We start from the raw sequence: 27928 nt of genomic DNA, 5'->3' as shown, positions 1-27928 counted from the left end.
ACGAGTCTGTATTTAATTTGTCACCTTATTTGTCACTACCAATTTTTAATAATAATAATAATAATAATAATAATAATAATAATAATAATAGCAGAGAAGACGATAAAGAAAATCAAATCATTAAAACTAATTAAATGGGAGGCAAAGGCCATGACGTTCACCCGGAAGTAGATCTCGTATGGTAGAACGCGCCATGGCCACTGCAGTAGTTTCTCACACAGCCTGTTAGCCGGTGATAAGCATAGCACAGGTCAGTGTTTCCTTTTGACAAGATTGGGACAGTAAGCGACAGCTGAGGGAAACTGCTCATCATGAGAAGTGTGCTGATGGTAGCGGAGAAGCCGTCCTTGGCTCAGGCCATTGCCAAAATCCTTTCTAAAGGTGGGTACAGAGTAAAAGCTGTGTCGATCAGCACGCAGTGGAAGTATGGTGGAGCCGAAATGAAATTGATTAGCTTTGATCGGCTGACTTTTTGGCGTTTGATTGGTTTTTGTTTTGTTTTTGTTGTTTCTTTCTTTGTTTTTTCAGAATACAAGGATTTTTTAAATCTGGGCACTCAGCATATATAAGCCTGGCTGGCCTGCTTGTCTTAATTAGAGTAATCCAAATGATGATTCCAGTGTTGGACTTGTTGGTTTGTTTCCTGTGTTTGCCTGTACTGCTAAATGACATATTATATACAATAGTTAAAGCAGTACTCTCTTTTTTTAGACACTCTTAGACTGGATCTCGAATTAAACAAAAGTGTTGTGATAACAAGGCTGTCAAAACACTACACATGGACACAGAATTGACACCGTATAATATAAAGTGTCTCAGATTGCTTTAATGAGCTGTTAACAGGTGTGTAATAACTGATAACCTTTTCAGTGTCTTCTGGAAAACAAGCACAATGAGTGAAATGGGCTATTTCTCAGTAAAATTGATGTGAAAACTATACTTTGTCTAAACAGTGGATGTTGGTGAAGTTTTCCAGTGGCCCAAGTTGACCATAGCATGCTCTGTTGTGTTCAGCTGTGTCTGGAGATGGCACATATACATGCCACAGTGATGAGCTCAAACTCCAGAGAGTAGCTGGCTGAGGGGAAGCAGCTGGGGTTCTTTTTGAGGACTGGCATCCTCAGGGATACGGGGATGGTCTCTAAACCAAATTCACTGTCGAGTCCCCTGCAGGAGTGGCCGGTGTGGCAGCTGGCCTCATGGATGACCTGAGGCACCCGGTTCAAGTCGATGTTTTCCCTGGTGAGAGATGAAGAGTAGGCCTATACTGTGAATCTGGATTTGGGCTTATCTGGATTTTCTGTACTACAAAGGTGGTTCACTTCTTACTGAGGTAATTCACCATGGTAACTCATGCTGTGAATCTAACCTTCTCTGGAGCAGGTTAAATTCCAGATTAGAAATCACCACCTACTGGCCAATCAGTTCTCCAGAAAATAGCATCAGCATTTTCTGGAAGAGTAGGAAGGTGTTAAGTTTTTTAACCTTGTCTAATGTCTTTGTTTCCCCATTGAGCATCAGTAACTCAGACTCACAGACATACGCATGCAACAGCTTTTTTGCAGCTTTTTTTTTTTTTTTTCATTTGTTATTCTTGAGTTTAGACATTTAAAATACGTAATTCCACTCTTCTAGTGATTTAAGGAATACCGGACTTCATTATTCATTCAGAAGTTTTCTGATGCTAAATTTTCTTTTGTCATTAATCAGCTTTTTCTAATTTAACTTTAAAGACGTTCAGGTACTTTCCAACTTTGAAACTTCTTCTGTGTGAACTTCAGCTTTCAACAGTTTTGCACTTTTGCTTTCAGGTGAATGATTCAATGTATTTCAGCTCATTCAAGATTTTTTAAACTAAATATTCAGCAATTATTACATTTCAGCTCAAACCATTCAGCTGTCAGCATTCACACTGCATTTTCTTCAGGAAATGCATTCTCTAGTTACACATTGATCTGCAACAAACAAGAGGGATGTCCACGTCTCCCGTATTAGGCTGTGAGCCAGTGAGTTTTATTATTAAATGGATCGAGTTTAAAGATCCAGAGCTCTAATTTGTAGGGCTGCAGCTATCGGATATTCGAGTAATCTATCGATTATTCCATTGATTAATCACATAAGAATAACTTTTTTTTGTTATTAATGAGCATTAATAAATATTCAAATTAGAAAAAAACACAGGTCTTTAAGAATGAACTACTCATTGGTTTCCATTTTTTTTTTAAGAAACCATAATCTTAAATGTAAAAATATGTAAATAGTCTCAAGTACAGACAAAGGTCAAAGTCAAATAAAATAAAATATACAATATACTAAGGCATAAGAAATCTACCTTTACTCTGTCTTCTTGGAAGGCTTTCCGATGTTAATTGGAGGAATGTTGTTGTGCTGCTGAAAACAGATGTTATGGTGGTGTAGACATTTTTATTAATATTAATTACTGTCTAACCTAACAACCCTCAGCTCATGGCTCAGAGTGTAATGGCTCATTGGCTTGTGAAAAGTGTGGAGTTTTTAAAAAATATATATTTTAATTATAAAAATTAAGATATTTAATTAATACAATAGTTTGTATTATTTCACTTTCGATCTGAAAAATGTTACGAAAGCCTCAACTTCTGCAGACATACTGGAGATTTTTCTCTGTGTAAAACAAACAGAGAAACAAAAAGCTACAAAAGTTGCTTTTCTTCGCAAAGTTTGTGCTTTAATGAAGGACTCCCGCAGCTTTTTCTGCTAATTTGTAAAGTTCCAATATGGAGAGATGCTTTTTCTTAGTACTAGACTTAACACTGCTGGATAGACCCATCCCATTCAACATTCTCTCAGCCAAGCAGAATCAGCATAAGAGTTTGCGTTGCAGGTTCCAGCACTTACACGTAGCTCCAGGTCGCAATGCTGCGCTCGTTGATGCGGGTGGGCAGGTTGACCAGCTGGCTGTGGTAGTCCTGCAGGCTGTACGTGCAGAAAGATTCGTCCACACACTGGCTGCTCAGTGACAGGGCCACGCACTGATGAAGGGCCAGCAGACACAGCAGAAAGACACGCAGCTGCTGAACACACAGTCAGCGAGTTTATGTTTTGATGGATTGATGAGTTTCTTATCGGTGAACCCAGACACATCACCAAGGTTTCTATACCTTCTAAAGGTGGCAAATGTAATACTGGTCTCCTATGATGGGATAGTTTTTGACTTTAGACTTCCTGTCCTACTTTGTAAGTTTTGGCTTCTTACAATTATTAAAGATTTTAGCGGAAGCCACGCTCATATTTCTTAAGGAAAAATATTATACAGGTGTCAAATATTCTGTCACCTCTAAGTTAAAAAACACGCAGCGCTACTTTTGCCTTGACATAATTTTGGAAGTTGGTTTGAAGTAGATAAGGTCACCCTGTTCAGTTCATCAGGTGTGACTGGGTCCTTTATCTAATTTGTCCACAGAAGGTAAATGGGTCCCACACTGAGCCTGGTTCTGCCAGGAGTTGTTAAACTCCTGCCTGTTAAAATATTTCCTCACCACCACTTCACTGTGCCTGTTCATGGTGGGTTGTTGTGGTTCTCTCTCTTACATTGTCTGGCTCTCAAGATTGATCACATACAGCGATGTTACAGGGTTGCTCTTTTCTTTTTTACTGACTTACTTTACTTGAACAACACTCCCTACATTATCAGAGACCCAGCTTTTAATTACTATTATATTAGGAAATCTGGCATAACCTCTTCCTATTGTACAAATTACTTATTCTGAGCTACTGGTAGATATTGCCAGTCAGGTGAATAACATTCCTGTACTGGTCTTTAAAAAATGGACTCACAGAAATGTTGTAGTGGGTTCAGCATACAAATGTTTTTCTTTTTGTAATAGATTCATACACTTAACTTGTGCAGTCAGGATATTAAGATATTTGAACACCGCTATAGATGTCTAATAAAGTAAGTATGTAGAAAATAGGGGTGGGATTTTAAAAATTGATTTTCTAATTCAAATCGATTTTAGTTTGAATAATGCAATATCGATTTTTAAATATAAATGTATTTTGCCAGAAACGCCAGAATCTCAGGTTAAACCTCACAAAACTATTTCAACAACCACCAAACGGCTAAAACAGCAATTGAGAGCAGGTAAACAGATGTAAACACAAAGCACAGCTCATTCATGTCTGCGGACATGCAGTGGGGTGCTGAAAGCTGACATCTCACACATTCAGAAGCTGCCAGTTTGAACCAGCAGCAAAAGAAGAGCAAAAGTACGCTTCATGTTTGAAAAACATTTTCACTGCTCTCTCACAGTGTGCTCAAGAGACCAGTTTACCATCAATAATCTCTGTTTTCTGCATTATTTGCTTGCTTTTTACGCACCAGTATACTGTTGATTGCACGCTGTCACCCGCCATTTTTTATTTTTTTTTCCCAAACCGACCTCCGATAAGAGAGCCTAATTTCTGCGGTTCAATACCAAAGAAATTTAAGCTTTTACAAAATATGCTTAGATTGCAAAACACTTGGCTATTTCTCTTATAAAACCTCTGTAACTTTGCTCTGATTTTCACTTCAGCAGCATTGGGTAATGTTCATATACTGACTTGTGGTTTTCTTCAGTTTTTTAACTACTGCAGAATCTTTTTAAGGGTTATCTGCTATAAAAGCCAGGCCAAGAAAATCTACTTTATTTTTTTCTGTGTTTTATCCTCAGTCACTTTGATAAAAAGGCATCTGCTGTGATGCTTGCACCTCTAAAGTCTTACAATTGTCAGCTTTGTTTTTATACATATATAAAAATATGGATATGTACTGATAAGTAATAAGAATTATAATATTTCTGACTGTCTGAGTCAAAATCAAATCAATTCAGTTATAGAAATCTGTGACGATATCCAGCTCTAATAGAAAATGAATGTTGTTTAATTTTACTAACCTGCAGATTGAATTAAATAGAGTTGAAAGATGTGAAAACATCCATAAATCTACTAGTGTGTTCCTTAAAGCCCATCTGAGTTTAACGTTGCTGTATGTCAGTCGGCATTACTAAAAACCAAAAAGGCAGCATACTTACCTGGAGCTGTTCCATGGCTTGACTGTTTGGCTGGAGTTAGGTGCAGTGGAGCTTCTTTGCCTTTCTTTGGTGGTCACTCTGTTCTTTGGCTTGGAGTCGATCTGTGAACTGTTTCTGGACCTACCTCTATATATGTGCCCTGTTCTTGGCTGGATTTCTGCTTGTGTGCATTGTTGATTGGGTTGTTCACCTCAGAGAGGCTGGGGTAGCTGTGTCTGTGTAGGGGGTGGGGAATATATTAGTTACTGTCATAATAGTTTGCGTACTGTCATTATAATTCAGCCTTGAGAGAGTCATTTTATTCATAAGGATATTCTGTACCAGAAATTTCATGTAAGCAGGGAGAGGACGCTTGCTCACGACCACTTTGGCCTCGTGCTAATGGCTGCTTCTATGACTCATCAGCAATTAGACTACAGTATGAGAGAACAAAAAAGTGAAGTAACTTTTCTGTAAAGTTTTTGACCGTGATTCAGAAGTTCATTTTTAAATTGATTTCTAAATGTAAAATGCTCAGTAGAAAAAAAAAAAAAAAAGCAAAACAAGTCATTTATTAATTCAGTTCAGTTTTATTTATACAGCACCCAGTCACAACAACAGTCACCTCAAGGCACTTTATGTTGTAAGGTAGACCTTACACCATAAAGACCCCAAACTGGTGCAAGATATGCATGAGGGCAGATTGGTGATTACATCAGAGAAGTGCTCTGAGCCACTTCTTGTTTGCAGTGATGATGGACAGACTGACAGATGAGCTCAGACAGAAGTGTCTGTGGACTGTGATGTTTGCAAACACGTTGTGATCTGTAGTGAGAGTAGGGAGCAGGTGGACAAGATCTTGGAGAGTTTGGAGGTATGGTCTTGAAATTCCTATACAGTCTGGAGTGAAGACCATACCTCCAAACTCTCCAAGCCCATAGAAGAAAACGGAATGCAGGGTCGTGGAGGACATGCAGAGAGTTGGTGTGACAGAGGAGGATGCTAGAGATAGGATGAGATGGGATCTCCATAAAAGGAGCAGCAAAATGAAGGTGTAGGTGTTGACCTGTCAATTAAAATTCATCTGCTGTTTGAGCTGTTAAATTTGTATTAAGGCTTCTGGTTTTTTAACATGAACATTGAAATGTTTTGAATGACCTTATCTGTTTGTAATTATAATAAGATAACCGTGTAGCCTTTTTCATGCCTAATTTGCTCTCCTTTTTCTTTAGGAAACTGTACAAGTCGCAAGGGGCTCAATGGCGCATGCTCAGTGCACGAATACACCGGCATTTTCCAGGGCCAAACTGTACACTTTAAGATGACTTCTGTTTGTGGGCATGTGATGAGTCTCGATTTTATTGGTGGGTATCCTCCATGTTAGGTCTTGCTCAGCCTTGATCTAAATTTTCACTGTTTTTTTTTTTCACCTCCTAATTTTACATGGGAGGAGTAATTAAAACAGATTATTAGGGACAGTTTTATAAAATAATACAGTTCAAAACGCCACAACTTATTGGTGTCAGATGATGAAGGGGTTATTTTCTGTGAAGCACCATTGTATAAAAAAAAAGTGTCAGTCATTGTATTGTAGTACACTGCAGTGATCAAGTGATATGAACTGTATGGCTGATATCGGTCCACAGCAATAGTGTAGTGAATGTGAAGGATGTTGCACTTTTTCTTTATTTTCCAGGGAAATATAACAACTGGGACAAAGTAGACCCTGCAGAACTCTTTAGTAAAGCTCCTACTGAAAAGAAGGAGGCCAACCCTAAACTCAATATGGTCAAGTTTCTTCAGGTAGGTTGACCCATTAATTGGCTTTACAATACATCGGTACTAGTTGTTATGTGATTTCTTATTTTAATCAGATTAGAGTCTGGACTTTGATTAGTCACTCCAAAACCTATTTGGCTTTTTTTTTTTTTAGCTGTTCAGATGTAGACTTGCTGGTGTATTATTATGTTATCGATCTTGATGTAGTGTCTTTCCCTAATGTAAAGTGCCTTGAATGGTTTTGGATCATTGTCCTGCGGAATAACCCAACTGAGCAATACTTTTGAAGTTTTGGAGTTGGAGTTCAGTTGTAGGTTTTTTTCTATGTGTGGATAATAGCTCTCACCGTGGTTCACTTGAGTCCCAGAGCCTGAGAAATGACTTTGTTTCTGGGTGCCACAATACAAAAAAACCCATTATGTGTTGCTTTTTGAGATCTTTTAGCCTACTTGGTTTTATTTAAAAGATCTCTTGATTCAGTAGATCTGGCACTAATCAGGCTATCTGGCTAATCAAATTAAACTCAGCTTTCCAAAATGTAGTTAATCACATTTAATTCACTATCAACAAAGGGGCCAGGTATATTTGATAGATTTTGTTCCCTTAATAAATGAAATCATCATTTTAAAACTGCACTTTGTATTTATTTCAGGTTTTCTCTTTCTAATATAATTCTTTTGAAGATTTGAAACGTGTCACAGTTGCACAGCATACTAACAAATTTGGGAGGGTGCAAATATGTTTTCACTGCACTGCATTGTTAACCGTAAGTTTGTGGTATCATGTCAGGTTGAAGCCAGAGGCAGTGACTGTGTGGTTTTGTGGTTGGACTGTGACAAAGAAGGAGAGAACATATGTTTCGAGGTAATGCTGGTCACCACATCTGTTTCTTATTAGTACTCTCTATTAACATAAGGCTTTCAAACTTTTTGATAAAACTTATAGTTGTAGCTGTATCAGATGGCCTACAGTCATCCTTTAGTGACCTGGTACATGCTCAAGCTGCTGTCATTTAATTTTGTGTGCTCTTTCTAGTTTTGTCCTGTTCGTGTTCTTGATCTTTTTGTGCTGTTTGTTTCTGTGTTCTGCCTCACCTGTAATTCTCTTCAAGGTGCTGGATGCCATTCAGCCAGTGATGAATAAGGGAAGTGCCAGGAGTGTTTACCGTGCCAAATTCAGCTCCATTACTGACACTGACATCTGGAATGCTATGAACCGCCTTGGAGAGCCCAATCACAATGAAGCTCTGTCAGTAGATGCACGGCAAGAGCTGGATCTGCGTATTGGCTGTGCCTTCACCCGGTACACTGCTCTCTTCACCCACACACAGCTGTCTACTGATGTAGAAGGTTTCAAAATTACAATTCAAATAAATACCCTGGTGATACTGGAGCCTTATTGTCTCATCTCTCTATATACTGTACTGTATGTAGCAGAGATGACAATAAAGTTTACTTTGACTTTGACTTTGATTTCTCACGTAAGCTCAGAATTGTGTGATTAATCAAGCAGAAGAGGAAGGTTAGTTAAATACCACACTTTCAAACTGCACTAATTTAAAAAAAAAAAAAAAAGGGGGTCCCAAACTCAAAATGCCACAGAGCACTGTTTTTGTGTGATTTCACCTCCATCCAAAGCTTAGTTCATCTGGTCAGAGGTTTATGAAATTCCAGAATCTTTGAAAACATGGTTGATTACAGCTGATCAAAGATATTTATACTGTTCATTTAAGGTTTTTTTCTTGACTAAACTAATTTTCAGGTTCCAAACAAAGTATTTTCAAGGGAAATATGGCAATCTAGACTCTTCGTTAATCTCCTTTGGTCCGTGCCAGACCCCAACACTTGGCTTCTGTGTGGAACGCCATGACAAGATCCAGTCCTTTAAACCAGAGACTTACTGGGTCATCCAGGCAAAGGTAAACCATGACCTCAGTTTCCTGCCACACTGTCAAAGATTCCTTTCTGCTGTGCGGTATTGACAGAAATGATGTGCTTTGTTCAGGTTTTTAAAGGAAAGGAGAGTCCACTGACACTGGACTGGAACAGAGTTAGGGTCTTTGACAGAGAGGTGGGTCAAATGTTTGTCAACCTGGCGAAAACATCCAGGGATGCGCAGGTGAGTGCAAAAACCAGACTTTGTGGTTTGTAGATAATATTTTTTTATTGTACATGTGCTGTCTGACATTATGAAGGTCATGATTATTATTCCGTTTCCTGTTTCACCAAATATTAAATTAACTACAAAGACAAACGTCTGCTTTATAAAACATTTTCCAGTCAATCTGAATTATAATAAATTTAGGTCAGCTTGCTTAAGCAGGTGTCTGCTCTCTCTCACAGGTGGAGTTGGTGAGTAAGAAGGAGAAGACCAAGCAGAGGCCTCAAGCCTTAAACACAGTGGAGATGTTGAGAGTGGCTAGTTCTGCCTTAGGTATTTACATATGTATATTTACATTTACAGCTATTTATATTTACTTTTTCATGAGCTGTCATTTCTCCTGAGCATACAAATACACTGAGGGGATGGGTTTGTGGTTTTTCATGAGTCATGGATAGGAAAAACAATAGTTTTTTTTTTCTTGTTTTGGTTTGTTTAATCTTTATGAAGTTTGAACTAAGAATGTTAAGCTTGATTAGATGAAACTGACTCAAATATAATTGAACACGTTTGGTTCCCTGGTGATTCTAAATTGATACATGTGTTGATGCAGGATGTGTTTTATGGATATGTGGTGTAGTGTAAAGTATTTTGAGTGATCGGAATAGGATATCCTTGGTGTATCTACTAGGAGGCTGAGGGGTATCCACTATTTTTAGCTACTGTGTTACGCACCGTGAGTTAAATTGTAATCAAATGTGCTTTATAAATAAAACTGTTATTGCCAATCGCCGCTTTACACAGCGTCCCAACTTCTTCGGAATTCGGGTTGTGAATATGGCTGCTATAACACTGACAGTTGTTCTGATCTTTGATTATTATGTTTGCAAAAATAAAATGATACTGTCTTTATATTTGATCCTTGTACTTTTAATATTGTTTCAATGAAAGGTAAGGGTCATGTACTGGAAAACCCACCTTACACTTTATCCTTTGCGATCGAGAGGAACAGTCACTTACTGGAGAGTATCTTCTGTTCTATTCTTACCTTATATCTAAACTTATCATAAAAAGTCTTTTGAATGGAATTTATATTCACAGGAATGGACTCAGGTTTTCTATTGTTTTAATGTTTAATGAGTTTGACCATCACACCCATTACTTATGTGACATAAGATATCTCAATGCATTTCTCTGTTAGATGATGTATTTCTTTGTACTTATTATATGTGGCATGAAAGACTGCTGGGTGTGCCCTTGTGGCAGCACAGGTGAATGAGTCTGTTAGAGAAGATGCTCCACTGCCTGTCCAGTAAATGGTGCAGATGGTGATCTGGGTTATACATAGATGGATAAGAGTTTGTTTAGTGACAGCCTCTATGCCATAGTTTCAAGTGTGTCCAGTTTGCAGCCAATCACATCCAGCCTTCCTCATCGGTGTACTCTGTCTGCTGGAAGAAAAAATGCGAAAGAATTAAAGAGAAAAAGGATGTGATAAAGGATGTGATATTATGTTTCAGGCATGGGTCCCCAGCATACTATGCAGATTGCTGAGCGCCTATATACACAGGGCTACATCAGCTACCCACGTACCGAGACGACCCACTACCCAGCAAACTTCGACCTGAAGGGAACACTGAAGCAGCAGACCAACAACCCCTTCTGGGTAGAAGAGGTGAGTACATTCATTCAAGGCTGCTCATATGTGTATACATAAAGTGATTCATTCAATTCAGTTCAATTCAATTCTATTCACACAACCCCAAATCGCAACAACAGTCACATCAAGGCAATCCTACAGTAGTACAAAGAAAGAGCCACTTAGAAATTAATGTGATTGAAAATGATAAAAGGTTTTTTTAATTTTTCATCAGGTAAAAGCTCTCCTTTCAACTGGAATAAACCAACCCAGGAAGGGCACTGATGCTGGAGATCATCCACCTATTACTCCCATGTGTGCTGCCACGGAAGCAGAACTAGGTGAGCAATACAGGCAAATAACTGAACAATATCACCTCTTTTTATGATACACCTCTATTTATATAGGGCATGCCTTCAAGGAGCAATGAGCAATATTGTAGACATATTTTCTGTTAGTCAATCTAGGAAATGTTAAGTTAATAAAGAGTTTGAATATTCAAAGCCCTATATATAACATGTTAGGATGTCTGATGGTTATTATAGTTAAAATATTATTATAGTTAAAATAAAAAATATCCTTTGTTGTGGAATTTGTGAATTTGGTTTAAAAAAGCAATTTGTCACAAATTAATGATGGTTTGGGCATTTTTATTGAGGCGAGTCAACAGATTTCAAAAGCAACCTGTGCACAAAGCTTGTCATCATTTAGAAGCATTAGGTGCTCTAAAATCTCACAAATGATAGTAGTTGAAAACTTCACACAGTTGGCTGTAGTTCAGTTGATAGAGCAGATCACTTGCTAATCTTAAGTTTGGTGGTTTGACCCAGTCTGCATGCCCCAAGTTGCTCTCTGATGCATCTGACAGAGTATGAATGTGTGCATGTTTTGATAGAAAGCACTTAAAGAGTAGAAGAAAGTGCTTGTTTGAGTGGGTGAAATGTTGTATAAAAATGGCTTTGAATGCTCTGGGGGAGTGCTATATGTAAGAATCAGTCCATTTAACTTGAACTCTTAAATTCTCTCTAGCACAGGGGTGGGCAATTAATTTTCCCACAGGGCCACTGCATGACTAACTGGTAGATGGTAGCACCAATAAGATGAACTCAGTTCTTTTTACAAACTGTTACTATTAAGATTAGATGTTACAAATATTCAACAAAAATGAGCAACAGGCATAGTAAAATCAATAACTGTGTGAAAAAATGTCCTGAAAGTGGGTCAGCTATCCTTTAAAAAATTAATTAATTAAACAGGAATTTTTATTTTCAATATATACATACACACTATTCCCTACCTGCTAGCATATTAGACCCTGCTGTTATGTGATTGTCTCAGAGGCATCTTTGCACAGCCTGCACCTGGCATCTTGCTTGCTGTGGTAGACCCCAGCCTCTATCGACTTCGTGCTTCACTTTTAAGTTGTGCTGTATTGTGTACTGTGCTGCCACCATTAGTGCCTCTGTGTTTCAGTTTAGCTTTCTCCAGGTGTCAGTAGGATTTTTCAATATCAGCCACTTCTTCTGTCTGCCAGTGGTACATACCATGCAGGTGCCTGTCCGTCGATAATGGTTTCACTTCTTGCTCCTCTTCGTTCATTAGTCACCTCCTCTCCATGAATGCCTCCATCGATGCCAGGTGTGAATGACACATTGTCTTATTGACAATGGTCACAGCTGATCATGTGCTTGGTGAATACCACAGACAGCAGAAACCCAAGAATGAAGGGGAGCAATAAGAGAAACCATTATTGAAGGACAGGCCCCAGCGTGGCAGACAGAAGAAGCCAGTCTTGTTAATGATCTGGCTGAGGGGGTTCAAGGTTATGCAGAACAACAGTGGGGACAAGGCACCTCCTTGGTACATCCCGGACTTGGTGGTGACTTGTGCTATTGATTTGAAGTTGTCCCTGTTGAATCGCTGATGAATCTTAGGGTCCTGTTGATCTTGTATATTTCTAGGCATTCCAAGATCCATGTGGAAGGCACTGAGTCATAGGCTTTCTTGTAGTCAATCCAGGTAGTGCACAGGTTGGTCAGTCTGGTCTTACAGTCTCAGGTAGGGCTGGGCGATATGACCCAAAATTCATATCTCGATATTTTTTAGCTGGATGGCGATATAAGATATATATCTCGATTTTTTTTTTTTTAAGCCATAAAGTAAGAACAAAAAGAGAGTTCTTAGTCAAAGCTGTGTCCCAGATGTCACACAGGCACTTTTATTAACATACAGCACAGATGTACATGAAAAATTACTCAAAATTAAATTATGAGAATTCATTAAATAATAATGCTCCATAAATAAAAGAAAACAAGGTTGTTTTTGTGCTAAACAAAGAGCTCACAATTGTGCAGTCAAAATGTAAACTAAAAGACGCTGAGCGTAATAACAAAGACAGATTTCACAGCTGCTCTGTTCCCAAGTTTTACTGTGTGACTGATAGCCTGGAGTTTGAAATCCGCTTCATAACCACCTCTCTTACAGGTGCCATTTATGGTCCTTATACACACACAATACGGTAATATTACGTTGATGCACAGTACGTATCACTCCGCGAAGCTCCTCGGTAGCCGTAATGCGCCGACAATCTATCAAGCGGTGCAGCTCCGTAGCTTACCAAAGTCGTACTCAAACATTTTTGACAGATTGCTGAGCGCCGTGTACCACATAAAATCGGTTCGCGGCCATCAAGCACAACCAGAATTCATACATAAGGCGCGCTATCAACTTTTGAGAGAATGAAAGGATTTTAGGGTTAGCGCTGTTAGCTCATTAGCATGTTTAGCTCGTTAGCACGTTGACGCCATCCAGCCCCACGCATGGGGCGATGCGCAGTAACTCGTTAACGGAGATTTGCCGTGTCCGTCTTGTCGCTGCCTGCACGTGAAGCGATGGGGGAGGAGGGGGAGTTGTCTTCAGTGAAGGCGAGGCGGAGTAACGTTGCGTAGAGACAAAAGTGGACGAAAGAGAGGCAAACTTGCGGCTCCACAACTATAATTATAACGTAACATAGACTATATCGATATAAAGGATATTGTCACATCTTATATCTCGTATAAAAATATATCGATATGTTTTAAAAACTCGATATATCGCCCAGCTCTAGTCTCAGGCAACTGCTCTTTCTACCAGGAGCTGGTGTTTTGCCCCTCTGGTGTTTCCTTTCTGAGTCCTACTCACATACTGAGCCATGTGCCTTTTCATCTTAGCCACCATGCTGCTTGACAGGAGCTTCCATGTGGTACTGAAACAGGTATATTAAAGGACTCGTCCCATCCCAGTAACAAACTGTTTCAACTTCTGCAATGAGGCAGAAGGTTCCGCACCATGGGGGCAAAAATCACGAGACTCTAGTAGCTTCTGTCCTCTGGTCCTAAATCAGAATGTGCCCCCACTCCCCTCACAGTATCCATAAGTGACTGAAACAGGACCTTATATTGTATTCTTGTCACAGAACTTTCATGGTCATATTTCATATCGTATCTGATTCATTTTTATGTTACATGCTGCTAGACTGATCATGCTGCTTCACTACTGTGTATACTACTCTGGTCACTTGTTTTAATTGCACTGCTCTGTCAATACATTACTGTGCTAATATGGCACAAGACACACTGTTCTAAAAAGTATTTGAAATTGAATAACCCAACATCTAACAGTGTGAAGTTATTACACTGTAGAATATTAGAATAGTACATCAATAACTATGTATACCCAAATGTGTTCTTTTCTTCCCACAGGAAGTGATGGCTGGCGGCTATATGAGTACATTACCCGGCATTTTATTGCCACTGTAAGTCAAGACTGCAAGTACCTACAAACCACCATAGAGTTCAGCATTGGCACAGAGGCTTTCTCATGTAGTGGAAGAACCCTTATATCACCAGGTAAACATAGATGATTGTTTTGCAGAATTTTGCAGTACTTACCTGCAGTAAACCATTGCATTGTATTAACATCATTGTTTGCTTAGTGTATGGAGTAATTGCTTGTGACTATGTAGCTGTCAAAGGTGCCTTATGACATCATAAACTTTGCTTATAGCCAGACTCTGTGATTGTATGCCCTTTTGGTGTAGACAAGATACAGACCACATGGTGGCACTATTCAGATGGAGTTTTTAGGATTTGACACCTGTCTATATTTTGTGGTTCTTCATAACTATTTTAGAATACAGCTGCAAATAATGTCAGCAGTGAGTCCTTAATCAGCTTTCTGAGTCCGTGAACGATGGCCTGACATTGTGCTTTAGAGCTGCTTGATTAAGAATTTACTGCTTCATTAAACATAGTCTCACCCATACTTCTTACCCAGATGCAGGAAAACAGGCCCAAACTGCAACAGTATTTCCCTTTCTTCCAACAAAATTTTTATCATTTAAACATGCAGTCATGTGGAAGAAAAATTTACATGAGTCTATGCATCTCAGGCTTGAGTGTTCTTTTTGCAGAGCAGTACTTTGTTCCCCCATAGTCTAGTCGCTTTGCTGATATGATGAGTGACAAGAATCCTGCAGAAATGTTTTTTGTTAATGTTGTGTACACTTCCTTTAAACATGTCTTGGGAAGATCAAACCTTAATAGATCTTTACATTAAGAAAGGATCTATTTGTCTACTCCTCTGACTTGTATAACAATCAGATTATGGCTTAGATCTTCAGTGCAGAGTAGGGCTGGCAATATGGCCTAAAATCCATATCGCGGTATAATTTGAAGCATGTGCGGTAACGATATATATCGCGATATATTCTTTTCTTCTGTATAACGTATTTTCCACACTTTAAGGCACCAGAGATGGGCAGTAACACGTAACACGTTACTGTAATCTGATTACTTTTTTCAAGTAACGAGTAAAGTAAGGGATTACTATTGCAAAAACGGTAATTAGATTACCGTTACTTCCCTGTAGGAACACTGCGTTACTTAAACCGTGATTTTTTTATTTATTTTTTCGCTTACGTCATTGTCTCATGACAATGACGTAAGCGAGTGCGACGTTCGTGACAACAGCTGTGTGCAGATCAACAATGGATAATATATCGAGTGCGGGAGAGAGTATGAGCATGCAGCATTTAAAGCGTGGAAGTACTGACCTTATTTTGAGTTTGATTCCATAAAAAGTGACAAAAACATTTGCGTCCATTGTGCGTGGGAAGAAAACTTCTTTTTACAGCAAAAAAAACCCCTAAACAAGCACCGAGTGTGCAACGACGTAATGGGAAATTCACAGAGAAACTCGCGGATTCTTCAACTGACCACTGCGGCACACCTGCACCAGGGCAAACCTCCGCCAACCCCACTCCTGCTTTACAGGTGAAAATAGAGCAAAAGGACCGCTGAGTCTTTGATTTTATTTATTTTCTGCTGTGTTTTACTTGCATCTATTTGAAAGTGTAAACACAAAAAAATGTTGTCTGTGAAGGTTCTCAGTCATCCAGGTCATCGTAGTCAAAGGAGCTTGCAAAGAAAAGCGTCTGGACTTCTTTAAGTTGCGAGAAGCTAAAATCCTCTTTCGAGGATGCCAATGTTCACATTTTGGACAGAGAGGACAGATGGTTTGAAAGAGGAGTGAAAGAAGCCATCTATGTCCACTGTGAGCGACCATCTTTGAACAGAGGCGGGGGTTTACGACACCAACTCTCTGCCATCTATAATCCAGTTTTGAGATCCCTTCCCAGACGCCTTAACGCCCACTTACATCCTGGGCCAGCTGACCTCAGGAATTCGCATGATAAGGTGGGGCCAGGTTTCACAATGAACTCACCCGAAACTCTGGCTGATTGGGACTAGAGATGGCACAATACCACTTTTTTATGTCCGATACCGATATCATAAATTTGGATATCTGCCGATACCGATATGAATCCGATATAGTGTTTTTTTAATCAACAAAACTGTTTTTTAAATATCTTGCTGCATTTTGTATAAGTTCATACTCAAGTTTAAAACAACAACTACACCAAAGCTATTCTGTTATACCTGTATGCAAAAAAAAAAAATTCATAGTTCAGCAATACTGATCAATCTAATAAACTCAAACCTACACCATCCTCCCTATTCTGGTATTTTAAAGAGTACTTAGCATAAATATTAAGCAACCTAACTAATAGGGTTCCAACTCCCAGCAACAACAAAAATAAATAAATAAAAAATAGGGAACCACCCCTCACGCTCCACCTCATGATGCTTAATCGACGTAATCAACCTTAATTTGATGCAGTGTGAAAAAAAATACACAGAAATCAATTCTTTTTCAAGAAATATTAAATAGATTCAACATCTTTCTTCAACAAAATTGCAGACTGCACAGATGGTACCTTCCCAAAGGAAAAAGTACTATAGCTTACTAGGGTATATTAGACTTAACAGTTACTATATACAAGAATGGACTTCTATACATTTTACATCAGATTAAAACTTTGGGTGTAAGATTCAGATAAATATTAAATAATTAAAAGCTCGACATTTTAAATGAGAATAAGAAAGAAAAGTATGTCTTTGTGCCCCCTTTTCCCTGTTAATGCCCTATCGGCCCCCCTGGCTAAACTTTGCTAGATCCGCCCCTGCACAGTTACCAGCGTCAGCTGTAGAAAAAGATCCTGGAGTAGAAAGTAATAATAAATAAATTCTAACAACAGCTGATCAAGCTTAAACATGCTGCTGTTGTTTAGTCGCTGGTTTCCTCTGTCTGGTGCAAAGTGGGCCAAAAGCAAACAAGAGACAAACAAGAGTCGCGACAGAAAAGCCGATCAGCTGATCATTAAGCAGTTTCATGATTGAAGTAGCAGCCGGAGAGCGAGAGGCAGTCGCTCGTTAAGCTTAACGCAGGAATGCTTTACAGACATTCAGAGATGGACTTACACACTTGCTTTACTTCTCTCGGGGATAACTTTGTCGGAGATGAAATGCCGGGTTGCTAGCGAAGCTCCAAATGCTATCCAGACCACCGACAGGTCCCGCATGCCACAGCCGCTCTATCACGTGATGCATACTGCTCCGACGTGCTAACGTTCTGAGGTGAGTTACAGCGTGTTGCAAGTTTTGTGAGGTGCTTTCGTGATATTTAATGGATCGGATTACATTTTTTATTTTTCTCCGATATCCGATCCAGTAATTTAGGTCAGTATCGGACCGATACCGATACGTAATATTGGATCGGTCCATCTCTAATTGGGACCCACGCCCAGTTTCACACCTTGGCTCAGGCGATTAGAGGATCATCAGGGGGTCCTTTTCTCCCTCTGTGGGGGGGGGGTTACTCCCACTAGGTTTATATCTGGGACTCTCCACCATTTGACCTTAGAACTGAAGAAGCTTCTCGGATGAGAGGTGAAACATCTTCAAGCAACTTAAAGAAGTCCAGACGCTTTTCTTTGCAAGCTCCTTTGACAAAAAAATTTTATTTTATGTGCTGGAATGTGCAGAAAATAGGTTTAAATGTTAAACTAATTTCTTCAAGTCAGAGAATGGTGCATATAATTAAATTTTTTGCTTGATGCATAAAGTTAAAAGATTAAAACTGATAAAAACAAGTTTAAAAAAAAGAGACTTTTCCATTTGATTACATTTTGTATGATGGATTATGCAGAAAAAGTAGAATTGGGCTGAGAGATCTATCGCTTTATCACCTATTCAGGTTGTAAATCGGGTTTTTAAAAAGTGACTAAGTAATTAATTACTTTTGAAAATAAGTAATCAGTAAAGTAACGGGATTACTTTTTGGGGAAGTAATCAGTAATTAGTTACTGATTACTTTTTTCAAGTAACTTGACCAACACTGTAAGGCACACTTAAAATCCTTTAATTTTCTCAAAAATTGAGAGTGTGCCTTATGTATGAATTCTGGTTGTGCTTACTGACCTCGAATCGATTTTGGCGTGCAGAAATCTGTTAAAAAATGTTTTAGTACAACTTTGGTAAGCCGCATTGCTTGATGGATTGTCAGAGCATTACGGCTGCCGTAGTGAGGAGCTTCGCGGAGTAATCTGGGTCCAAAACTCCGTCTCTTCAGGTCCCTAAGTCAAACGAACACTGAGAGTTAAACACGGTCTAAATTCTTTAATCTTTAATAAAATCATCAGTGTTGCTGCTTTACCAGGTGTAACAATTAAGTTTAACATCCATGCATCCATGAAAACAGAATTTATTAAATTTAACGGAGTTAGAAGTTAACAGGAAGTTAGCTCGCTAGTTTACAGCTAAACATAACATACCATGTTCTGACTGAGAGACTTTTGAAACTAGTTAAAACGTACAGCTCTGCTACCACTTCCGACATAAATGAAGACAGAAAACTAAACAGCAAGGGCGTTTGCAGGGTTACTGAAGTTGGACTGCCTGGTATATAATGTTGTGCTACGTGATTGCTAGTGACACAGCTATATTAGCATAATATTAGCACAGTGAAGCTGGAGGATGAACGCCAACTTTTTTTCCCACGTTAACATTTATTAACTTTTTTTCCTACTCAATAAATGTTAACGTGACGGATTCTGGTGGTCAGGGACAAATGCAATCGCATAGCAGGATGCTATACATAGGGCAAACTTCAGTCAGGAGAAGAACTGAGATTATTTATCCACAATACAAGGTTAGTTATTAATATACTGCAACAATATGGGAATAAAACAGCTGCGAGAGAATTCAACATTAATGAATCAATGTTACGGAAGTGGAGGAAGCACAGTTTTTAGCTTTCCCCATATTTCAAAAGTGCTTCATCTCTTTGCTATGACTGTCCCCCGGCATAATTTGTAGATGATAGTGGTTGCTACAACTACTGTTTTGGTCGGAAGCATCGCAGCTGTAGCAGCTTGATGACATCATCATCATGCGCTATCGCGGTACCGATATCGTTGGCCAAATTTATATCGTTTCTATCGTATATCGTTTATATCACCCACCCGTAGTGAAGAGATTTGTGAACATTAAAGAATTACCACGCCTGCAGCAAGCTAATCCTTGCTAAATGTGCATTTTGTTTTCAGGTTACACGACTGTAATGCCATGGCAGGGCATCCCTCTGGAAGAGTCCATACCAGTATGTGAGCGTGGAGACACTTTCTCAGTAGATGAGATCAAGCTGATAGAAAAGCAAACCAGCCCACCAGACTACCTGACTGAGGCTGAACTCATCACCCTCATGGAGAAACATGGCATTGGTATACTTAAATACTTTTTAAATAATTTAAGCAACAAGCTGGAGTTCAAGTATCTCGGGGTCTTGTTCGCGAGTGATGGGAGAAGGGAGCCGGAGATCGACAGACGGATTGGGGCTGCAGCTGCAGTAATGCGGACGCTGCACCGGTCCGTCGTGGTGAAGAGGGAGCTGAGTATAAAAGCGAAGCTCTCAATTTACCGGTCGATCTACGTCCCTACCCTCACCTATGGCCACAAGCTGTGGGTAGTGACCGAAAGAACGAGATTGCGGATACAAGCGGCAGAAATGAGCTTCCTCCGAAGGGTGGCTGGCCTCTCCCTTAGAGATAGGGTGAGGAGTTCGGCCATCCGGGAGGGGCTCAGAGTAGAGCAGCTGCTGCTCCACATCGAAAGGAGCCAGCTGAGGTGGTTCGGGCATCTGACAAGGATGCCCCCTGGGCGCCTCCTGGGTGAGGTGTTTCAGGCATGTCCCACCGGGAGGAGGCCCCGGGGCAGACCCAGGACACGCTGGAGAGATTATATCTCTCAGCTGGCCTGGGAACGCTTTGGTATTCCCCCGGACAAGCTGGAGGAGGTGGCTGGGGAGAGGGAGGTCTGGGCCTCTTTGCTTAGGCTGCTGCCCCCGCGACCCGGCCCCGGACAAAGCGGATGAAGATGGATGGATGGATGGATGGAAGCAACAAGCTGCCTGTGCACATTGCTTAATTTAAACTCAGCTGTTCGCTTAGATGGAAAGCTGGTCTGTGTCCAGGAAATGGACCTGCTGTGGGTTATCACTTCATGTCTGGTCATATTTTAATTGTGTGGTATTTGGGAAGCAAGGCAGAAACGGATTGCAGATGCCAGTCACCCAGTCTGTCATCTCTATTGCATGGATGATTCATTAATCTTTCTGCTCATTACACATGTTTATTATATCTTTGAGGACAACCTTTGAGGACTTAATGCATGACAGCAGTTCTTTGGCTGTAAATTCTGAAAACAGTCTTATAGATGTTGGTCTTTGTCCTCCCCCCAGGAACTGATGCTAGTATCCCAGTCCACATCAATAACATCTGCCAGAGGAACTATGTGACAGTTGAGAGTGGACGCAAGCTGAAACCAACCAACTTAGGCATAGTCCTGGTACATGGCTACTACAAGATAGGTCATTTGCTTAAGTTACCTTTGTATTCTCTTACTCTTGTAATGAATTTGTGCTTGGTCAGTAATGGAGGGTTTCTGGAACATAACTGATTTATCTTTGGATGCTATGGCAACTAATGCAGGTACTTGAATATAACCAAATACCTGCAGGATATAGGACCAGACAGAGTGGTTTATAGAGCTAATAAAATACAAGATTATTATTAATGCAAATTTAATTGTGTTTTTCTCAGATGCAGAACTGGTGCTTCCCACTATACGCAGTGCTGTAGAAAAGCAGCTTAACCTTATTGCGCAGGGTAAGGCCAACTACCATCAGGTCCTACAGCACGCCCTGGATATCTTCAAGAGGAAGTTTCACTACTTTGTTGACTCCATTACCAGTAAGTCCAGTGAAACCACAGGAACGCAGTGTCACAAGTTCCTTAAAGGGATTATTGATTATTATTATTGGGATTATTATTGGTAGCTGTGGCTCAGAACAGGTTGTTTGCTAATCTGAGGAAATGGTGAAGTGGCTAGTGACCTCACATTGAATCTTTGAGTAAGAAAACTGTGCCATTAAAACTGTTTTAAGTCAGATGGAAAAGATCTCAGAGCTTTAAACAGGCTGGTTTCTGCTAAATGGGTCGAACATGGCAGGGACTGGGTAACAGTGCTGTAATTACAGTTTTACATCAACAAGAAACATGTGACCTGTGAATGCAGAGGAGACATATTATTAAAGCACACTGCAGGTTCCAGTTTCTTGTATGCAGCTGAAGCTCAGACTTTGTGTGTTATTTTTTCCAGACATGGATGAGTTGATGGAGGTCTCCTTTTCTCCCATTGCTGCTACTGGTAAGCCGCTGTCCCGCTGTGGCAAATGCCACCGCTTCATGAAGTATATCCAGGTGAGCAGTCAAAGCCACTAAACCCCGTCTGAAGCATTTGAAGACAGATTGAATTATCAAGACTGTTGGAGCATGATTGTAAAAGAAAATCCTAACACTATAGTGCTCAAGATCTGTAGATGTAAAATGCAAAAATTTCTCTGCAGTTCAAATTCTTTCAACATGATTCACAGCCTAAAATATTATTGTCTGGGTTTAAGGACAAGGACTTTGGAAATTCTGCCTTTTTTGATATATTGTGGCATTTTTGAATCATCTAAGAAATTAACCATTGCAATTCTAAATCACAGCCACATGGCTGGGATTTAGACACGTGAGTTTACCCTCTGTGCTTTTGTCATTTAAAGTAATAAATGACCATTTATTTATCCTGTGTGGACCACTCACTGTGGCCTTGAGAATTAAGCTCATGTGCTTCCTTTATTACCATCTCTGTCCGATGATGGAAGGACTTTTAAGTTCATGAATGAATCATGAAGCTGCAGTTCTGCTAATTATCACTATATGAGATATATGAGCAATGTACCAACACAGTGGTCTTCATTAGCTTTTTTTCTCCAGGAACGAGCAAGTGAACAAAATTTGGTTTTTGTATTTTTGTCTTCTTTGGAGTTTAGAAAATGCCTTTAGTGTGTCTTTTACTTTTACTGTTGGGGGAAAAAACACACATCAGGACACATTGGTATAATTCTATTTTTCATAGGGCAGTAAACATGGTGCACAACAGTTAAGCAGCTTTTATACTGAAACGTATGATCAATGTTATCATTGTGCACTGCACAGAGGCTGCTGCTTTGTGTTGATGGTGTTATTTCTTACACACTAGAGTCATTCAATACTTGATCTGTATGTTCCACACAAGACTGAAGAGGACTCATATATATCAAACACCCAGCACGCCCCTGCGGGCGGTTTATCCTTCAAGCTCGGGTCCTCTACCAGAGGCCTGGGAGCTTGAGGGTCCTGCGCAGTATCTTAGCTGTTCCCAGGACTGCGCTCTTCTGGACAGAGATCTCCGATGTTATTCCCGGGATCTGCTGGAGCCACTCGCCTAGCTTGGGAGTCACCGCACCTAGTGCTCCGATTACCACGGGGACCACCGTTACCTTCACCCTCCACATCCTCTCGAGCTCTTCTCTGAGCCCTTGGTATTTCTCCAGCTTCTCGTGTTCCTTCTTCCTGATATTGCTGTCATTCGGAACCGCTACATCGATCACTACGGCCGTCTTCTTCTGTTTGTCTACCACCACTATGTCCGGTTGGTTAGCCACCACCATTTTGTCCGTCTGTATCTGGAAGTCCCACAGGATCTTAGCTCGGTCATTCTCCACCACCCTTGGGGGCATCTCCCATTTTGACCTCGGGACTTCTAGGTTATACTCGGCACAGATGTTCCTGTACACTATGCCGGCCACTTGGTTATGGCGTTCCATGTATGCCTTGCCTGCTAGCATCTTGCACCCTGCTGTTATGTGCTGGATTGTCTCTGGGGCATCTTTACACAGCCTGCACCTGGGGTCTTGCCTGGTGTGATAGACCCCAGCCTCTATGGATCTTGTACTCAGAGCTTGTTCTTGTGCTGCCATGATTAGTGCCTCTGTGCTGTCTTTCAGTCCAGCTTTGTCCAGCCACTGGTAGGATTTCTGGATATCAGCCACCTCCTCTATCTGCCGGTGGTACATACCGTGCATATATATATATATATATATATATATATATATATATATATATATGTATATGTGTGTATATATATATGTGTGTATGTATATATATATGTATATATATATATGTGTGTGTATATATATATATGTGTGTATATGTGTGTATATATATATATATGTATGTGTGTATATATATATATATATATATATATATATATATATATATATATATGAATGAGGATCGCAAGTTCGATTCCTGCCTGGGGCATCTGTATCCAGTAAGGGTCCTAAGGCTAGACCCCCTATGCTAAGCAAGCCTACCGCAGACATGAGCGAGACAGATAAATATGAAGGCATGCTGGCTTGGACGTCGCCCGGATCAACAAGGTCCGCGTCAGGTGTTGAGGAACCAGGGCACCCTGACGAAAAGTGGGCTACTGGAACAAGAAGGCATCGGTGGGCAAGAGACGAAAACAGGGCGTTGTTGGAATGCTACTACGCAAGTAACCCCGGCGGAAGGGGCTACATGAATAGGAGCACTAGGTGCGGTGACTCCCAAGCTAGGCGAGTGGCTCCAGCAGATCCCGGGAATAACATCGGAGATCTCTGTCCAGAAGAGCGCAGTCCTGGGAACAGCTAAGATACTGCGCAGGACCCTCAAGCTCCCAGGCCTCTGGTAGAGGACCCGAGCTTGAAGGATAAACCGCCCGCAGGGGCGTGCTGGGTGTTTTTTTTTTTTTTTTTATATATATAATATAGCTTGAAGCAGCGAAGACATAGATGTGTGTTTTCAGACTTGGTGATGATATTGATCTGAAGTGGCCTTTAGCCACTTTATGGTAAAATGTGTAACTGCCCATGAGTGGCAGTGAGTGATTCTTAAATGAAATGAAGCAAACATGTGCATGCAGGCCAAGCCCAGCAGACTCCACTGCTCTCACTGTGACGAGACCTATAGTCTTCCCCAGAATGGAGCCATCAAGCTTTACAAGGAGCTCCGGTGTCCACTGGATGACTTTGAGCTTGTGCTTTGGACTTCAGGGGCGCGGGGAAAGAGCTACCCCCTGTGCCCCTACTGCTTCAGCAACCCGCCATTCAGGGACATGAAGAAAGGTAAGGCAGAATGGGAATGTTATGTTAACCACTGCCCACCAACTATAGTTAACTAGCATGAGCCTTGAAACCCTCTAAGAATCAAACTAATCCGTAATATAATTTTCTGGTACTGGACTGATTCTTTTATATAACGCTTTTCTACTCTCCTGGAGCACTCACAGAGCTTTATACAACATGCCACATACACCTATTCACACAAGCACTTCTATACTTCTATACATTAAGTGCTTCCTAGGTAACATTCATGCAGCATCGGAGAGCAACTTGGGGTTAGTATCTTGTCCAAGGATATTTGGCAGGCAGACTGGGGGAGCCAGGGATCAAACCACCATCCTTCCGATCAGTGGAAGACCTGACCTGAGCTACATTCAACCTGAAAATCATTTAATCAAGATGGACAATGCTCAACTTTAAACAATTCAAAAATACAGAGTTTCTTCTTTCTTTTAACACTAAAAGGTTAGCATGGTCAATCAGGTATGGTCAAAAAAGCTGAGAAAGACGGGGCATCAGGGAGCCACAGTGAAGGTTAGGGAACTAAGAACCAGATGTTGTAGAGAACTGGTTCCCATTATTTCAGTCTGCTTGCCCATTGATTCTGCTTATCAATTATACTTCCACTTGCATTTGCGCTGAAATCAACTGAGCTCTGAAAGTTTTTTAATAGTATTTTTTAAACCTTTGTTCACGGTATTTACACATTCACCTAAAAATGCAAGAGCTTATCGGTTCGATCCTGGGGGTGTTAGGAAGGGCATCCATGTTAAAAATGTGGCAAATAAAACATGCAGAGCCACCTGCTGTGGCAGCCCCTTGTGAGCAGCGGAAAGTAGTTTGTAAGAGTGTTTCATTTCGCAGAAATACCTTTTTGAAGATGGAGGTCCAGAGTAGGGCTGGGCCATATCATACTGTTCACGGTAATACCTGTATACTGTTGGGCAACGATAAGGAAATGAAATATCGCGATAGAATATGGGTAAAACGTGCATGCGCAGTACCTTTGTTTTCATACGCACATGGCGGGAAAAGCATGGCGGTGACAGAGAATGAGAAGGGCGAAAGCGGATCGTTGAATGAAACGGATGAACCAGAATTGGTTTGTAAAAATGCTGCAACTCCAGTGGTGTGGAAATGGTTAAGCTTTTGTCAGATACACGACAAAGCACTATTTTTGGTAGAGCATGCTAGCGGGCCGTTGTTATTCCCGTGGGTTTGTTTTTTTTTTAGAAAATACGGCACACTTAAAATCAATCCTTTGATTTTTCTGAAAATCAATAGTGCCCCTTATAATCCCGTGTGCCTTATGTATGAATTCTGGTTGTGTTTACTGACCTCGAAACGATTGTATGTGGTACACGGCGCTCGAAAATCTGTCAAATGTTTTAGCACGACTTTGCTAAGCTACGAAGCCGCACCGCTTGATGGATTGTAGGAGTATTACGGCTACTGTGGTCAGGAGCCTCACGGAGTGATACGTACTGTGCTTCAACATAATACTACCGGATTGTGTGTGTATAACCTCTTTTTAAGTTTTGTGGATATTATATATGGTTATGCTGAGGATTTGTCGGCCAATTTCCACTGAAAATGCCTTTAACTTTAATGCACATAAAAAGCAGCTGCTTGTTTAAGTGAAAATACATTGATGGTTTGTTTGGGTTTTTTTGCACTAATAAAGTTGTGGAGTTGTAAAGTATTTTGTCTAGTGTCAATTATATCGTTATCGCAAATTTTCAAATGTATATTGTGATAAATATTTTTGGTCATATCGCCCTGCTCTATTCCAGAGTACTTAAACTAGGTGATCTGTACTATAGTAGTAGGATTACTGCCTAGTTCTATTTAAGCATACTGTGCCCTGGTCCTCTTCTTGAGGTGGGTCTGGGGGTGGTTCAGCTGAACTCAAGCACATTACACTTATATTATCTATCCATGAAGCCAGATAACACTCACCAATTAGACTGTAGGATTGTCTTAAAGACATAAAGACCTGTATGATCTCTAATTTTCTTCTTCTAAAGTCACATAAAACTGAGGTTATTGTACTTGGCCCTAAAATCTCAGACATATGATATTTCTAAGATTGTACCAACACTGTCTTAACAACAGCTGCCTCTGTAAGATTGCTGTGTTAAATAGTTAATCAATGTTTTAGGCATGTTTGAGGACAGTGTGTCAACTCTTCTAGCATGCTCCAATGAAACCACAGAATCAAAGGGAGACTGAGAGAAAGTGAGGAAACTACAAGATATTTACATGCTGGTTATCCCTTCATTGGAACTGAAGTTGACTGTGTAATTAATGAATAATTGAAGGAGCTCAATACACACAACACAATACATACAATACACCCACTACTGTCTTAGGAAAAGCGACCCTGTTTCTTTGTGCTTTCTGGTCTCATGGGCCCCTCTGACACTGTGGCGCTGTCTGCTTTTCTCAGGTATGGGATGCAATGAATGTACCCATCCATCATGTCAGCACTCTCTCAACTCGTTGGGCATTGGACAATGTGTGGAGTGTGATAGTGGAGTTTTAGTGTTGGACCCCACATCTGGTCCAAAGTGGAGGATGGCCTGTAATAAATGCAATGTGGTGGTGCACTTCTTTGAACATGCACACAAAGTGCAGGTAAGAAAATTGTCTTACCTACCTATTGTCTTACTTTATTATTGTCTATTATGGACTGGCATGTATAGATGTTTTCAAACTGACCACACTCTATACTACAGTAACGTTCAACCTTTCTCACATATTCATACAGCACTTCATTCTATGCACTTACACTCTTTATTGCCGTTGCATCCTCACCTAATGCCAAGGTAGAATCGTCATTTCGTAATACCCATGTTGTTTGTCTGTGGGAGAAAGCCCATTGTAAGTACAGAGAGCATGTAACCTCCTCACAGAGAGGTCAAACTGTTTCAGTTTTTTCCATACAAGCATCTTTGATCTATAGCATTACTGAAACCGAAGAAAGTATGAAACGGTACCCCAGTTCCTTGATTTATTTATTTTTGTTAATGCTTTTTTCTCAGGTTGCTCAGGAGAGCTGTGATGTCTGTGATGCCTCTCTAGTTGCAGTGGACTTTAACAAGACTCGCACTCCTCTTCCTGCCAGTGAGACCCAACACACTGGCTGTGTTTTTTGTGATCCAGTGTTTCAGGATTTGGTGGAGCTCAAGCATGCCACCATGCGGCATTCCATGTACCGTGGTGGGGGTGGGAGAAGAGGAGGACGTGGACGTGGACGTGGACGTCGTGGCAATGCTAAAAAACCTAAAGATAAAATGGCTGCCCTAGCTGCTTATTTTGTATAGTTTCTGTGTGTATATTGTCCTTTTGCATGTCATTACATGAACTGGTTTTCTTCTGATAATGAATCTAAATATGGTAAATGGCC

At 40.4% G+C, this 27928-nt stretch overlaps 1 protein-coding gene across 3 annotated transcripts; it reads left to right on the top strand.

The window, feature by feature from the left end:
- The first annotated feature begins 140 nt into the window (after positions 1 to 140).
- Positions 141 to 27928, top strand: top3b (DNA topoisomerase III beta). Of its 3 annotated transcripts, none has more exons than XM_026187712.1 (18): positions 141 to 381; positions 6266 to 6397; positions 6730 to 6836; positions 7602 to 7676; positions 7924 to 8114; positions 8574 to 8730; positions 8817 to 8930; positions 9155 to 9245; positions 10433 to 10587; positions 10787 to 10892; positions 14292 to 14438; positions 19538 to 19711; positions 20728 to 20856; positions 21089 to 21238; positions 21648 to 21748; positions 24321 to 24522; positions 26969 to 27156; positions 27564 to 27928. In XM_026187712.1, the coding sequence occupies exons 1-18, from the start codon at positions 312 to 314 to the stop codon at positions 27843 to 27845; spliced, it is 2571 nt and encodes an 856-aa protein (XP_026043497.1). In that variant the 5' UTR covers positions 141 to 311; the 3' UTR covers positions 27846 to 27928. The 3 variants fall into 3 exon arrangements, with proteins under 3 accessions (XP_026043497.1, XP_026043499.1, XP_026043498.1); XM_026187713.1 differs by lacking the exon at positions 141 to 381 and adding an exon at positions 1181 to 1333; XM_026187714.1 differs by lacking the exon at positions 19538 to 19711.

Source organism: Astatotilapia calliptera, chromosome 12, assembly GCF_900246225.1.
Source record: "Astatotilapia calliptera chromosome 12, fAstCal1.2, whole genome shotgun sequence".
NCBI lineage: Eukaryota > Metazoa > Chordata > Actinopteri > Cichliformes > Cichlidae > Astatotilapia > Astatotilapia calliptera.
This window is presented reverse-complemented; position numbering and strand designations above follow the sequence as displayed.

Excerpts from the sequence above, each read along its gene's own strand:
- top3b (XM_026187712.1), top strand. The coding sequence starts at position 312 with ATGAGAAGTGTGCTGATGGTAGCGGAGAAGCCGTCCTTGGCTCAGGCC. Across the intron at positions 8,931-9,154 it reads AAACATCCAGGGATGCGCAG|GTGGAGTTGGTGAGTAAGAA; the intron begins GTGAGTGCAAAA and ends TCTCTCTCACAG. Across the intron at positions 14,439-19,537 it reads AAGAACCCTTATATCACCAG|GTTACACGACTGTAATGCCA; the intron begins GTAAACATAGAT and ends TTTTGTTTTCAG.